This window comes from Neopelma chrysocephalum, unplaced genomic scaffold (assembly GCF_003984885.1).
Source record: "Neopelma chrysocephalum unplaced genomic scaffold, ASM398488v2 Primary Assembly neopelma1_65c, whole genome shotgun sequence".
In the NCBI taxonomy this organism is placed as follows: domain Eukaryota; kingdom Metazoa; phylum Chordata; class Aves; order Passeriformes; family Pipridae; genus Neopelma; species Neopelma chrysocephalum.
Genome location: NW_020897724.1, coordinates 1,198,228 through 1,214,222, shown reverse-complemented (window position 1 = coordinate 1,214,222; position 15,995 = coordinate 1,198,228). Strand labels below are relative to the sequence as shown.

At 37.9% G+C, this 15,995-nt stretch overlaps 1 protein-coding gene and 2 long non-coding RNA genes across 4 annotated transcripts in view; 1 reads left to right on the top strand and 2 right to left on the bottom strand.

Annotated features, from left to right (window-relative positions):
• The window catches only part of LOC113968064, a 53,413-nt gene that overhangs the window by 28,856 nt on the left and 8,562 nt on the right, over positions 1 to 15,995 (top strand). The gene's annotated exons all lie outside the window — the stretch shown is intronic.
• SHISA9 (shisa family member 9) overlaps positions 1 to 15,995 on the bottom strand; it is a 175,458-nt gene that overhangs the window by 152,782 nt on the left and 6,681 nt on the right. For both annotated transcript variants that reach the window (XM_027684285.1, XM_027684284.1), the window contains one exon: positions 13,622 to 13,749. In XM_027684285.1, the coding sequence (XP_027540086.1) occupies positions 13,622 to 13,749 (128 nt within the window). The remainder of the gene's footprint in view (positions 1 to 13,621; positions 13,750 to 15,995) is intronic.
• LOC113968065 lies at positions 59 to 615 on the bottom strand. Its single transcript, XR_003534360.1, has 3 exons — positions 553 to 615; positions 396 to 462; positions 59 to 198 (listed from the first exon to the last, which is right to left on the bottom strand). It is a non-coding gene; the product is annotated as an uncharacterized LOC113968065 (long non-coding RNA).

The following is a 15,995-nucleotide window of genomic DNA, read 5'->3' as shown; positions in this document are numbered from 1 at the left end:
GAGCAAGTCATCCTTTCATCTGGCGTTTCTTTATGTTAAGGCTATGCTGATCCTCACTCTGAATTGGATCTGCCAGGCTGGCTGATATTGTGTGCTGTAGTTTGCCAAACCTCGTTTGCTCTGACTGGCAGTGATAGCAGCACACACCACCTCAGCCAGCTGTGGCAGCAGCAATCTATGCTGGCCAGCTGTAGGGATCTAAACATAAAAACACAAATATGATAATGTAGGATTGCTGGACCACAGCCAGCGCTGCACTGGCTTCTGCAACACCTTTCTCCAATGTGAAGCACACAGATAATCTGATGCTCAGAGGCATTCAGCTTGCATGCAGTCAGACTGAAAAAAGCTCAGGTTTGCTTTATGTGGACACAGCTCCAGCTGCAGGGCCTCACCATTTCTGACGTGGAGGGGGCTCAGGAACTGTTTCAACACAAGAAGAAACCTGTACTTGTTTTAGTCCTGTGAAGGATGAAAAAAACTCCATGTCTTAATCAGAGGAAAGTTGGTGAGAGTGACACAGTTAGGAGCTGTCACTGATATCAAACCCACAAGACAGAGCAAGCAGCCTGCATAGAACTTGCAATTATCTCAGGTCAAACCCAGTGAAATCCATGGCTGCAAGTTACTGTGAGAATATTTCAGGAAGAATCTTCAGCTGATGGAGTATTGATTGTGACACACTGACTGCCAGGATTCAGTCATGCACTATGACATGCATATGGTTCTAGTTTTAATTTTCTGGGGTGATAATTAAGAAAAAAATATTCCTCTTCTGTCAGTTCCTTCAAAGCTGAAAAGAGTTGCCAGTGTCTGTATGTGAAGAGTATTAAAGTTATAGCTCATGGTCACCAACCTTCAGGGTGCACTGATCTCCAACTCCATATAGGCTGCAGGTATAGGGGGAAAGTTAATCCATTTCTACACACAGAGATTTCCTAAAGGGAAATATGCATTTAGGATTTCTCCCTTTGTATTTTGCTAGTTAGCCTCAGATTGCTTACCACCAGTGACTTTGCATCACTGAAGCTGTGCAGCATCTGCTTTCCCAAGAGTGTTGCAAGCCATAAATGAGGATTAATGCTGCTTTTGAACTCCATTAACTAGTGTGGATTTTCCATTTGGAAGCTTCTAGCACACACTTAATATCATGTGAAATAGAAATAAGAATAATTAGCAATTAATAAATCATCTGCTAAGTTTTGAGCTTGTTTTTCCCTCTGACCTTCTGACATATTCTGACTTCTTTCAGACTTTCCTGTACGGTTAATTTAGACACTACAACCAGGCAGGCATTATCCTGAGAAATAAGTTCTTTGATCCACAGGGAAGAGGATGTGCCATAGATTACTCCATCCTTCTTTTCTTGTTTTCCTGGCATTTCCAACTTCTGATGACTAGATCTCACTGTTTGACTCTCAGAGCAGAATTTCAATACTTATTTGATTTATGGATCCAAACTTCGTGCTAACAATGCCCTGTAGGATTTTATTGCACTCAGTAAATAACTCAAGGTTTATTGTTCTTAAAAGAGAACATGGGTAATGTAATTTTTATTTTGTCTAGCTATCTGTTACTCCCTCTAGTAGCTTTTAACTCCTTTGCCCTTTTTGGTGTTATTGAGATCTCAAGGATGAGATGTTTCTAGAGTTCTTAGGAAAACAAATGGCTGAATGGAGACAAAAGGCTGAAGTACAAACTTTATAGTTGTTTGCTTGGTTTGTTCTGCTTGCTGATCAGTCAGTACATGTATGCCAGGGTGGGTAACTCCAGAAAAGAGTATTATTCTTTGTCCAGACAAAATCAAGAAACACAAGAGGAACCTGAGGTGCTAGATATGGGTTATTGAGATGCAGAGGGGCTGGAGGGGAGAGGGACAATCCTTCCTCTTCCTGACAGACATGAGAGGTGGTAAAGAGGAAAGAGAAACTTTAGTGTTATTCCAGTGGACAATTTCAGCAGAGTAAAGCATTACGTTACAAAGACCAGATTTTCATGGGCCACTTGCCTTCCTTTATAAAAATGTTTGGGTAATTTTGACGCTTATAAAATCTGAAAATCTTTTCCTATGCACAGGGCAGACAGGTGATTCACACTTTGCAGCATTACTCTAGTTCTGTGTCTCTGGTTCCAGAAACATCTTCATCTATCTCTCTATATTTGCAGAAATGATGGAAAAGGTGTCACCTAGGAAATAAAGTGCAGCTTGCAAATAAATATTTCAAACCAGATTTTCGCAAATAAATGTTAATGGCTCTAGAGTGCCAGACTATGACAATACAAGATCATCACAATATAAAGTGTGTCATTTGTATGTGCCTGAAAAGAACCCTGCAGCACTGCTGTTCTTTTCTCTGCTGTAATTTGCTTACTCTGAGAGGAAAAAAGCCTAATCTATTTGCATAAAGTTATTTAGACTTCTCTATAAGAGTCATAGGATCACAGCTGGAAAAAAAATTAGTCAGGTAATTCTTAGATAAGTGCATTAAATTATTAATATAATAAGCAAATCATAGAAAAAGCTAGCTTAATAATATAAATTGTATTTTATATACTTATCTTCTAGAATATATCTGCTAAAATGTGGACATTTTCAAAGAGGCATAAATAATTTTAATATTTTTAAAGGTTCAGAAGTTTCTGGTATTTGTTACTGAGTTTGTACAAAGATTTTTATCCAGACTTAGTGCTTGACTTCTCTATCACCACAGTCATACCTTTGTGTGGTTAAGGAACAGTATACTGGGCTCCCAAGGTAAAATTTTACTTTACTGACTTTGATGCAAAAACTTCTAGACACGAGATAAATCTCAGACACATACTGGAGAATAAGGAGATGGCAGTTGTAAGTGAATTTTGCTATTATAGCTCTTAAAGATATCTTTATTCTAGTTAAAAATTTAGGCAAAACCCCTTTGCAAATTTCTTATCCCTTCTGATTTTTTATGGATTCTTGAAGATCTTTTGGGGGGCTAATTATTTCTGTGAGAAACTAATTGCTTCTGTGAGAAATTTAGGGCTAATTATTTCTGCAAGACCTCTTTTCTTAAATGACAGTCCTTAAGCAAGGAGGAAAAACAAGAACCAAGAAAAATAAGTGCTAAAATTATGAGAAAGAACTTATCAATATCTAATGTAAATTATTTTACTTTAAAAATCCTTATAGAAGTTCATTTAACTAAGTGTTTACTGGCAATTTAATTACAGATCTATGACTAGAAACTTGAAACTGTTCTAACCAAAGTGCTGGTGAGGTTTGGTTTTGACAAAGGATAAGGAATGTTTCCTCACAGTACCAATGGCTGTTCAGAAATTAACTTGAAACTTTAACAGGAATCTGGATTACTACAGGAGGAATGCAGTTCTCCAACCTTACAGCTTTGAGAAAACAGCAAATAGTTTAAACCATTACTATATATGCAAAATATATTTTTAAATTAGAGTTGGTCATTTGATGAGGTAGAGTCAAGCTATTAGTAAAAAAAAACACATTTCCTTTTTGGAAGCTGTTTATAAAATAGTATAAATGGACCTCATTCTTTTTAACACAAGAATTCATCCAGTTATTTGCCTCTGAGTGATATAAGCATATTGTTTTAACAGGGCAAACCCCCCTGGCCAGAGCAGCAGACCAGTTAGTCCGGGCTTGGCCAACTCCCCCATTGCAAACGTGCTGACTTGGATCCCTCCATACTTGGAAGGGCCTCCATGAAACAAATCCACTGTGCTCAGTGCTCTGCTCATGGAACATTCCAGAAAAATTTCAGACCATTTACTCAGGTGAAAGCTGCCACCTGTGACTGTGCTTCGTTCCAGGGTTCCGTGGTTGGGAATTCGGTGTCCGCACAAACCCTCCAAGAGGCCTGTTCTACCTCCTGGGGGTGACAACAGTTGTTCAGCCACAGCAGCTGAGCTGCCAAAGGGGACAAGCGTGGAAGGAGAGCACAAAAAGTTCCCTTCCTCCTGTGTGCCAAGGGCATGGACATTTTCCTTGTGTGCAGATTCCCACACTTCCCTAAAATCAGAACAAAAATGGAAAATACGTCTAGCTGAAAACTTCTTCTAGTCTCTTGGCTTCTCACAGCACTTCTCAGGAGGGTTTGATTTGGTAAATTATTTGGTAGCTTTCACTGCACTTCCCCTAACTGGCTTGTATTGCTTTTGGCAGTGAACATTTTTCCTTTTCCAACACTGAACTCTTTAACCTGTATCATGGGGGTTTTTTGAAAAGCCGTAAGATAAACTTCCTGCATATCCCTTTATCTCTCTCCTTACTCCAGATGAATAACAAAAACACAATTCCCCTCAACAAGGTGTATGTGAGGTCCTACATGAATTGTAGTGCCCCGGGTGAAATCCTTGAGCCATTAGAGATGACAAATGCTTTACTATGACTTTTGACCAATCAGAATTTCATCTAATTGGCTTTATCTGACCATTGCTCCAAGCACTGTCAAAATCCTACTATTGTTGCAAGGCTCACAGGCTGTGCCAGCCCCACCCCAGAGTCACACCCTGGAACCCAGGGCTGAAAGTCCTTTGTCTACAGTGCCCCGGGGGTAAATTAAATGCTGGCAGGCATTTGCTGTACTTTTCTGTGTTGTGGACTTCTTTCCTATGTTATCCAGGCTGGCTGGCTGCAGGCTTTCTGAAACAATCAAATCCAGCATCATCAAACAGTATTTGTAGTCACAGAGGACCAGCTTGTTATGGGCAGCAGAGGAGACAGCAATAGGAAGCACCAGGTTTAGTGTGAGTGGAGAATGTGTTAAGAGAAAACAATAAAGCAGTTCAAAAGTGATCAGATTAGCCCTGGAAGAGCAACTGTCTACATGGGAAAGGCTGGCTTTTCTTTTCCTGGCTGTAGTGTAAAATGTGAACTAACACAGTGAGGACAAACTTTTCAGGGTAAAAAGCTGACCTGTGTTTGAGACAGTTTATTGTGGACACTTCCAGCTAAACAAATGGTAACTCTAATGGTGTCCAGACTTTCTCAGGCACATTCTCTTTAGTCTATGCTTATGTGTGTGTCTATAAATAACTATTTATCAAATGTGCCTTTCCTTTAATTGGTAAGAGTGGATGGTAACAGGCAATTGGATTATTTTGGATTATGTTACAAATTCATTGTGGATTCAGAAGTATAGTTAGAGCCTTAAGCTTGGGTGCATGGATATGTGTCTTTAATTTATGAGCTAAAAACAAATTTATCTTACTGAAAGGATCTTAAAAGCTATTTGGATGTGATAACTAAAAATGAAAGATTACATTAAAATCCACATTTTAATCATCTGGGAATGATTGTTAATGTCGTTTTGTATCATGGTTCCAGAGATTTTTTCCAACTATTTTTTTCTATCATAAAACTTTTTTTTAAAGTTATTTCATAAATATTAAACACACTTAATTCCCTTCTTGACTTTATCTTATGATAATAAAGTTGGAATCAGAGCCAATGTGTATATTTCAAGGAAAGTTATGATGTAAAGCAGAGAACATAGAACAAAGTACTGCAAATCATTTATGTTTGAAACTGTAGATTGAAGTTTGTGCAAATCTCTCTCAGAGTAGCATCTCACAATTGCCTGGTAATGCTGGGATGTGTATTCATAAGCTTTTTAATGTATGCAGTCAACCTCTTCTACTTTAGTTTGCAACCACTGTACTGATTCTGCTTGGCAAAGTTGGTATGACTGATTGAAAAATTAAGAATGTTACATTTCTGATAAGAGCATTTTAACATCTAAAATACAGTATTATCAAAGCTTTGCACAGCCAGAGTGATAAAAATTTATATTTTTAGCTGCAGATATACCAGTGTAAAATAGTTAACACTTGCACCTGAATGCGTGGACAGAAATGGACATATTAGTGAATTTATGGTTTTATCATTTTTGTTACAAATCTATGACTTTTGAGACAAAATATGAGGGTGGGAGTTCAAGGATTTAGAGAGATGATTAATCTGTAAATCAGCAGTTAAAAACAGTATTGTTTTGGCACGGAAAAGGCAAGGGCAGTTTGTGTGAGGGTGCTGGCAAACCAACAGTGAAACCAAAAGGTACTTTTTGTTTGCCTTTCAGTGACTCTGGCCATGTCAAAAAATAAGATGTATCAGCCTCTATTCTTCATTTTGAGGAGCACAAATCTGGCAGAATACAGTCATACAAAGGTTGTGTTCTTGGATTGTTGGTATCTTTCCAAAACATGATCTCCATTAGTTTGGCATGGTTCTCTATACCAGTTTTTGACATCAAGAATCCCAGTGATATGAAAGATGCAAGAGGCACAAAGCACTGATGGCTGATGTTGTTGAGAGCTGGGGTTAATAGTGGGAATATTTGGGACTGGAAGTGATTCCACACTGAGGACACTATTATTCAGCGTGCCTGTCCAAAGACAAAACAGAATTTTAGATATTAAATTGAGTAGTAGATGATGGGAACAGCACCTCTCTTAATGAGTAAAACTTAGATTGCAAAGTGGAAGTGGAATCACAAGGGAAACACATCACTGTTTTCCAAAGATGCTGAACTTTTAATCTTCTAGATGGTAAATACATCTCTGTACTATTGGGCAACATTTCAAAGTACTAATCTGCACCCCAATGACAGCAAAATGAGTCTCATCCTTTATATGTGCTTTTCAAGTCTGCTGTTGGGTGACTCAAAGCTGCCTATACAATAGTCTAGTACAGCAATGCTCTTGTCTGTCATGCCAATATTTTTATTTTATTAAATAATCATTTAGGCTTTTAAACTACAGTATAAAATGTAAAAGTATATTCTTAATATTTTTATTACAATAATGTTAATTCTTACCACTAAAGGATAATGTCAGTGATTAACTGTATTTCTCCCAAAGACATTTTACATTGATGAATATGTTTATTAAGATATGTCAAATTTCTCTGAATTAAAAGCTGAATAGAAGTAAATGATAGGATGCAAGGCAGTAATCTAATCTAATTGTTCTTATTGTAAAATAAATGAAGAAAGATAGAGCAAAAACTTTATTGTTCAGTTCTAATGGAAATGGTTACATAAGCAGAGCTTAGGAAGACCTACCCAATGTGGTTCAAAATTAAAATTGCAGGTGGGATCCATGACTATCTCAGAGAGTTTCCAATAAAATCAGATCTAACAAGAAGTACTTTAGAATAAAGGAGAGACCCCCTGAACATATGTAATGATGTTAAGTTCACAGTTTGATTTGATTACAGACCCGGGATGCAATCCCTCAGTCCTTGTTCACGCAAAATTTTGTGTTTTCCATTGCTTTTGCTTTTCTTTTTTTTTTTCCATTTGCCAGATAAAGCCAACAGGATGATTCCAAAGGCATGGAATTAACTGTATGGTAGAAGTTCTGACACATTACACTTGGTGAAGATTGGTGTAGTTATAAATAAAAAGCTATTGTGTATGATAAGTAGTTTTCAAAATCAACCCTTTTTTTAAAAAAAATAATGATGAAAGCTACCAGCAGTCAATGACAAATGAGATATTTCATTTGTTTTACTTTTTGTCTTTCCTAAACAAACCCAGAAGCTCTCATTCTCAGGTTGTAATTAACTTCATTGGTGTTTCAAGAAGTTTCATAGCATCTTCTCCCAGAAGATGCATCTGGGATATCAGCATTATGCATCTGAATTCAAATCTGAATGTAAATTAAAAACTTTCTATTAATGATTATGAGGCTAAACACACATTCAGAACTGACTAAACATTACTGTCTTACAGTGACTAAGTTGCAAGAGGAATTCATTATGGGAAATTTGGGTTCCAGCAAGGAAGCTCTGGATATCTGGAATGTGTTGCTTTTGCTGTAGTTATATTAACAAAAATTCTATCACCAATTTGATAATGCTTTGAAATTCTACTTGTAGCATGATTTCAGTTAGAAATTAATTTAAAGGGGTTTTAAAAGTGGTCTCAAGATAGCTGTGACAAAGCAGCTTGCAGCTTCTAACCTCAAACAGAAATTGTATTTAAAAAAACCAGTATTTATTCTGACATTGCTGATGACAGTAGTCTGGGCTTTTTCTTGGATGATTAGTTTGTAAAATATATAATTTAAATGTGAACTTATTCCTCCTTGTGGTATATGCCAATCAGAATGCCATAAGTAGCTCTCTCCCAGGGTTAACTGAAAGCTAAGCCTGTGTTTAGTTCAGGTATTTAGTCTAAATTATCACATTTTTTTAAAATAGTGTTAAGGTGCCTCCTGTATAGATCACAGAGACCCCAGTAAAGTCAGGTTTGCACACTGAGATTAAGGCTTTAAATGTAAGCAAGTTCCCAATACTTTCTGGCTACAGTCCCTGCCCTCTGTCATAGCACAGTTGCTTCTTGTGAACTAAGGACGTCCTCAGTTAAGTTGGACATTTTATTCTCCCTCATCCTTCACTGTCTTGGAGCACTCCATCAGCAGCACTTCTTCACTCCTTCTGTCATTCTGCTAAAACTATCTTTTTCTTGGCTGAAAACTTATTAGTGTTGTCCATCTTTCCACTCATAAAACAGGGCTGGAGCCCTGTCTATACAGCTCAACTCCTCTGTCTCTAGTTTGTCCTTCTGAGTGAGCGGCCAAACAGCCAATTAAAGTTTATGAAGAAAACAGTGCAATTCCTCTGGGCTAGACCTGTGCATATAGCCCAAAAAAAAGCATTTGTACTGTAGCCAAACAACCTAGATTTCAACCAGGCCAAACATAGCTATTTGCTCAGTCCTTTGGATTTTGCAGCCCTGCGTCTGAAGGGTTGGGGTGAAGTTTCAAGGCCCCTGTCACCAGAAGCACTTTGTGCCTGCACGTCCTCAACCACCTCAGTATCATGCAATTAATTGTCCAACAGTTCCTGTGTAAGCAAGTTAATTATCATGTTTGATACACTTCAAGAGCTTTGCATTTGGAATGACAGCACTTCTCTTTACTGGAGTTTCTCAATAAGCCTCTCCGCTTGTTTCCAATGGGCAACAGTAGGAAGGACATTTAGACAACACAATACAATGAATCATCCCGTGTAAGCATGTTTAGGTATGTTAATCATAAAAGTAATTAGTTTGCCAAAGACAACCATAAAAAAAGCATATTCACTAGGGAATGAAAGAGACCACAAAACATTCTTGCAAATTCTAACTGTTTTCACAGTGTGAAATTAGTGACAGTTCCTCTCACTGGAAAACACAGGCTGTGCTTCTACTTACAGAAATGGGGAAAAGCACAGGAATGTGCAATACAGAATGCTTATTCTAATATACAATGACTTCAAAAAATACCCTCCTATTTAAATGCCTACTGTCTCAACACAGGAATAAAGAAAAAACCAAAGTTAACTTATCATAAGGCACCAGTTACAGAAATGTCTTGGCTTTGTTTTCAGCATTAGCATTTGTTGTGAGTCCGTATCCAGGACAACTGACAATCAAATGCAGCAGCAACCACATTGCTGCAGTTATTTAAAAAAAAAGAAAAGTCATTTTAATCACATGGACTGCATATCTTTGGCCAATATTAAAATTGACCATTTGACACAGTGCAACACTTCCTTCTTTGAATGGTGAGTTAAAATCCACTTCTTTTTTTTAAGTTAAATTCGAAATAAAGGAATAACTCATACATGTCAAACTAAGTAAAGCTAGCATTTTTCATCTTAAAACCTCCTTAATCTATAATTGGCTTCCCTTTAAAGTCCTCTTTATCCTGGGAGCCTGCATAAATTGTTTAAGTTCACTAGTGCAAGACTAGTTATTGGGAAAGAGTAACAGAGCTTTTACTGATCATTAGGAAAAGTGCCTGTGGATTGCACTAACTTCAGTATTTTTTCTCTGTGCTATCATAGATCATGAATCAGAAATAATAGCAGTAATCACGTTTCAGAAATGAGGATGAAGCTACAAAGCCTTCTAACTCCCACTACAGCAGTCTTGTAATCCCAACAAGTTAAATAAATCCCTTACTTCTAACACAATAAGTAGAAAAGGAGAAAAAAAAACCAACAAGACAAGAGAATACTTTGACTGCTGCTGCTTTCTTAAGACTCATGAAAGTCAGAGATGAACACAACAACTCAAATTCAGCAGAAAGATTTGGGTTTGGTTTTATGTTTTTAACATAACTTTTAAATGTCCTCCTTTTTTCCATTTTATTTTATTTAACATCTCCTGTTAGAAGACTTGAATGCTTGTTTACAAAGCACCACTCCATTCTAACGTGTATGAATGAAGGGAAATAACAGAAAAGTAATCCTAAGGAAAGCACAATACTGGAAGAAAATTATGACAACAAACAACCACTAAGAAAAAAATAGTTTTTACTAAAAATCATCTGGGTTGCCTGGATTAACATGGGCAAAGAAAAAAATCTGTGTTTTCCCACAACTTCCAATACGTCTGTTCTTTTCTGAGATCAGAAGAGAAGGGACGAGGAACTGAGTAAACTGCAAGATGCTGAAAAGAGATCTTTTGGATTCCACTGGCCTGAGGGTTTTGGCAAATAGCTGTGCTAACTGCAGGCAGCACAGAAAATCTTTGTCCTCTGGTAACAAACAGTCCAGAAACAGAAACACACTCATTTTCAGTGTCAGGGATCATGTTGAGTTTGTCATTTTGACAAAAGAGCTTCCCTTCATAAAACACTTTCAGAATGGGTTGGCAACATCAGCAAAATATTTTCAGGAGGACACAAAGAGCAAGTGAACATTCAAACTAGAACATTTTTAATAATGTTTGGCCTTCAGTGGTTTGCCTTCAGTATTCTCAAAGACACAAATGGAAGGGGTACATAATGCCTAAGAAATTCCTCCTGCCCTCTTCGTGTCTATGGACCAACGCGAAAAGTACGCCAGCCTCAAATATTGAGATGGAAAGTAGATAGAAAGTGATAACTTGGACAACTTTGAAAATACATATTAAAGTTTATGATACAATAATTTGAAACAATTTCATTTTCTCTGTATAAGAAAAGATCTGGAATAGAATTTCTATGAAAGCTGTAATTCACTCTGGTTTATTTGCTTGTAAAAATACCCCGAAAAAGTCTGTTACTTTTCCAGCACTGGTAGTAAGTAATGCTTCACTGCCAAAGTTTCTGCCAGCAATATCCACTCTTGCAGTGTTTCAGAACTGCACTATAAAATACCAATTTGCTAAAATACTGGCTTAGAAAATTTGTCCTAGTCATTTGTCTTTATAAAGATTTTTCCTGCACCATAAATGCACGTGCTTTCAACAGACCTCAATCACCTGTGATGTTCTGGCTAATTCTAGTAGGTCATTTAGGCGTGTTTTACATGAGTTTATGAGAATAAAATGGCAACAAATATAGAACAATGATCCACTTGCTCTGAAGTAAATGTATGCAATATTGCTTATAGAATGCCTTGAGTAATTTCACCACTTGAAGGTTTGCACTGAACAATCTAAAATTATTGACTTCATGCATAAAGTTGATTTAAGAGTGAAACAGTTACCACCATGGCTGCTGGCTGCTGAGGGTTCCCTCTGCAGCAGGAATCCCTGAGTTGCCTGTGAAGCAGTCCTGGGACTGCCCTCTCCATTGCCCCATGGATTAAGAGAGCTCCAAAGCAGCAGCAACAGTGCCTCTATGGTGTGAACTGCAGCGGTGCAAGAGCTGTTTCACACAGAATTCTTCCCTCTGTGCCAGAGGGCCATATTCTGAGACAGCTGTATGGATGGCTGGGATCATCACAAACCAACATCCTATTAAATGTATCTTTTTTTTCTTCCTTGATATCGCTCTGAATTGCATTTTTATGCAAGAGTTCATAGAAGCAAGGCTTAAATCTGAATTCAAATCCAAGAAACAATGAGTTTAAAGGCCTGCTGTGTTATGTCGTATATTGTAGTATACAAAGAGTTTTAAGCAAAATATCTCAGTGTGATCAGTACAAAAATCTAGATACAATCAATGCAGTAAGGACCTCTTTACTTTCTAGCTCCTTCATTAACTGGGTTTCTGAATAAACATTTCACACAGGAGAAAAAATAAAGATTGGACACAAACTTCGTTACCATTTGGTACCATTCTTGAACAAAATGGCCATAGGAAGGCTCAGGCATCAGCAAAGAGCTTATACACAGAGCAAAGTGAGATACAGTGCTTATTCCCATCCTCCTTGAATGTTCCAAAGTCAACCACCTCAGCTCCAGGGGGTTGAGCACATCTGACAGAGCAGCAGAAGTTTATGCTTTACAGGGTTAGGGGTGTAAGGCTGCAGTGTGTGCACACCCTGCCCCCTCTGCAGGGCAGCTCTGCACAGGCCCAGCTGGGAGCACTTTGTGGGGAGCAGGGCAGGCAGAGGAGGTGTCACACCCCCTGCATGGGGTACCTTTAGTAGAGGTCACAGCTTTCATTCTCTCCTATTACTCTGTATTGGGTTACATAAGGATTCCCCCTCAGCCTCTTCCACAAAACAGCTACCAGGAGTGCATCCAGCACATGGATCTGCACTTTCTCCCATTGTTTTTACACCCTTCCACAAAAAAAAAAAAAAAAGCACTAAAATCTCACATTATCTGCACAATGCAGTCCAAATAAAACTTCAAATATAAGCAAATTTTCTGCTTTCTACAGTTAAAGACAAGTGCAAATGCTTTTTAAATGTTTCAAAATCCAAACACCAAGGCAGTAAAACTATATTTGCAACAAAATGCACATCCACACTGATCTACAGCACAGAACAAAGCCATCCACTGCCTAACAATTAAACCTTCCTGAATGATACCTTTTTATTTTATAAATATATTGAACTTGAATTTGTAAATATATCTGTAATTTGTAAGCATGTATATACATATATGTATATATATTTAAGATGCGGTTGAATATAAGATACATAAACATTTATCCAAATTAAAATTGCAGTGGCATTGTTCATCATGAGACTAGTATGTATCTGAGCATGAGAAAGATCTCTGCTGTTGTCTCATACAGACTGAGAAATAAGTTGCCTAGAACTTCAGAACCACTTGAAATGTCACCATATTTCCTCTGAAGCTCCAAGATGCACCTTTTTCTTCAAGGTGCCTTCAATAACATAAACACGTAATAGCAGACACAGAATTAAAATATTATTTAAAACTTAAAATAATAATCTTCTTTTCATCTTTCCCTTAAGAAAGTGAAAACCACATACAACTTGATGCTATCCAGGAAAGTATTTAATTATTTTCCTAGTGGTTATGATGTAACAAACAGCCTAATGAGCCCACTTCCTTATTGGATATTACAGCCCTATGAAACATGTTAAATTTGGCTGTAACCTTACCAGTTTGTATTTTAATACAACAAAACACAGAATAAGGCTGAGCAAAAACACCAAGTAGAAGGAGACAAAGGTACAAAATCAATTTTAGTCAAACAAGACAACTAGATAAAATTAAATAGAATAACTAATTTTCCTCTTCAAAATTTCTTTCTCTCATTGTTGTACTCTTTGCACTAGGAAATTCTAAATATTTCTAATTCTGAGTTAAAGAATATTTCTGGTTTGCAAGAACCAATGTTACTCTTGATCCTCATTTGACATCCACCAATATTCGTTTCATAATGCTCATTTTAGTGCCAGCATTCCAGATATTGACAAAGTTATAAATCAACTTACGTAAGTTATTTGGAGGAGGTCTCGTCTCCATGTTTTCATAGTGTTGCACGTGTACTACAATGTTTAGATCTCTTTCCATATGATCTGTTGTACAAGGACCTTGAGGTCGCATAACATCAGCAAGAGCCCTGAAAACCAAACAAAACCAGAATGAACCTGCAAAATCTGTAAGACATCACCAATATGTTCCAAGCTCTTTTTTAGTTTGAGAGGAAGTTGATCATAATGTCTGCTAGAGAAAACAGCTCCCCTCACAACAAATTCAGGGAAGCAGATTCATTGTGAGACTTCACACCTAAGGCTCTTTTTAGGTTGTCTTGGACAGTGTGCTAGAAGTGAAACACAGAAACACAGTAAGTTCTTAAGCTGTCTTTGCTTTGGAGGAACATAATTTAGGCTTGTTGAGACTTGAAGAGCTCTGCCACTGCGTGTGCTCAGTAACATTGCCATCTTGGTCAAGCTGAGCAGCTCAGCAGCTAGCCCATGGCTGTACCTTTCACAAACTAGTTACCTTCATACTAGATTACTAACAGGGCCTGTCAAAGTAAATTCTCACACATACATTTGCACAGAGCACCACACAACACAGTGGTCTTCACAATTTTCATCCAAAATTGTCACTAAAGTTGAAAAGTCATGTGATTTTCCTATAGAAATCCAGTAGGCAGGGATTCAAGCTTTCCTCATCCAGAAGGGGAGATTAAAAATGTCTTTTTTAACTTCTATGGGTATCCTAGTCATTAAGATGGAGCAAAGCTTGCACAGGAACACTCCTTACTCCTTTGAAGCCAGTTCAGAAACAGGATGAAAGCTTTATGCTGGCAAATAGAGAGCAAGCAAAAGGATTCTTAAGTTAAGCCAGGCCCTGATGCTGGTTGTGGACTTGGTCTGCAGAGCTCCAGGCAGCATCTGATAGGCTCATCCCACTCTGGTGTAATTTCTGAGGACCCATTTCACTGCCCAGTGTCCTGCCGAGTGCAAGTCCATTCTTAGGCACACAGATAAGCACTGGATGAGCCCTGGATGAGCCCTGCAGATCCACAGTTACTAAGTTCTAAGCTCTGTAACCCTCAGCATGGCAACATCTAACTCCATCTGTGGTTGTGTGCTGGTTTGCCACTGCCCTGTGCAGGAGCAGCATTAGCCCTGAGCTGTGTGTGCCCCAGAGCCACCCCCTGAGCTGTGTGTGCCCCAGAGCCATCCCCTGAGCTGTGTGCCTCAGAGCCACCCCCTGAGCGGTGTGTGCCCCAGAGCCACCCCCTGAGCTGTGTGCCCAGGAAACCATTGGCCCACCTGCAGAACCTGCTGCTAAAGCAAAGCAAAGTTATGGTGTGTGTTACCAGTGTCTTCAGGGTTCAATGCAAGCCTTTTCTATTCAGGTCAATGCATCGTGGACCATTATTTACCTCCTTTGTGTTTTACTAGCTTTAATTTTTAGACCTCTTGAGCTATTTTTTTAAGGGCATGGACACATTTTCTGGGCACTATGCCCAGTTTAGTTTAATTTTCTGCAAAATTATATACAGTGTCCCAGATACTGCATCAAGAAATACTAGCTTATAAACTAAGAAATAAATAAAAATAAGCACATTCACTGTTAAAAGCTGTGGTAAATGCCATCTAGCTCCTCCACTGTACTTCTGTGACATGATTATTTCTTGATCAAGTAGCACTGTACTTTTAAATATTAAAAAGTAGCTTCCTTTAATTTATAGGAAGGAATCCTGAGCTGGATCTTGCTTTCTGATTGCAGGAATAGCTTTGGTACACAGCTGAGCAATACTGATGTTTCATTGTGTTTATGGCTAGCATTATGTTATTAAAATATTAGTTACAGTTGTGATCAACATGTTACAGAATACTCTGTTGATACTGTAAAAGGTCAGAAGACAGTAACCAAATGATTAATGGTATCAGAGTAATGCTCCCATTTGAAGCAGTGCTTATCCAGCAGAAATAGCAGAGCTGGCCTACATAGCAGAATAATAAAAATTCAACAGAAGAAATCTCACAAAGACATGTATAAAATGATGCAGAAAAAAAGCATTATATTGCAATACAGTTTAAAATAAGTAGGGACCAAAACCATTAAATATCTCTTCAATTTATGCAAATATGTCTCTATACAGAGGAAATTATTGACATCAGTATTACTTCTAATTGCAGAGGCAGCTGGACACATTTCTGGGAAGGGAAGAAAAGTAAATAAAAGTTCCAAACTCCAATATAGGAGTTAAAACTTTGTGGGAGTGGGTTTTCAGAAATGCTTTCCTCATTGCCCCTTGATCCAATGGTAAATGTTGTTCTCTGTAGACTTTAAATAACACCCTGTGTGATGGCAGATTAACTACTGCCTGTCCACAAAAATGCTACA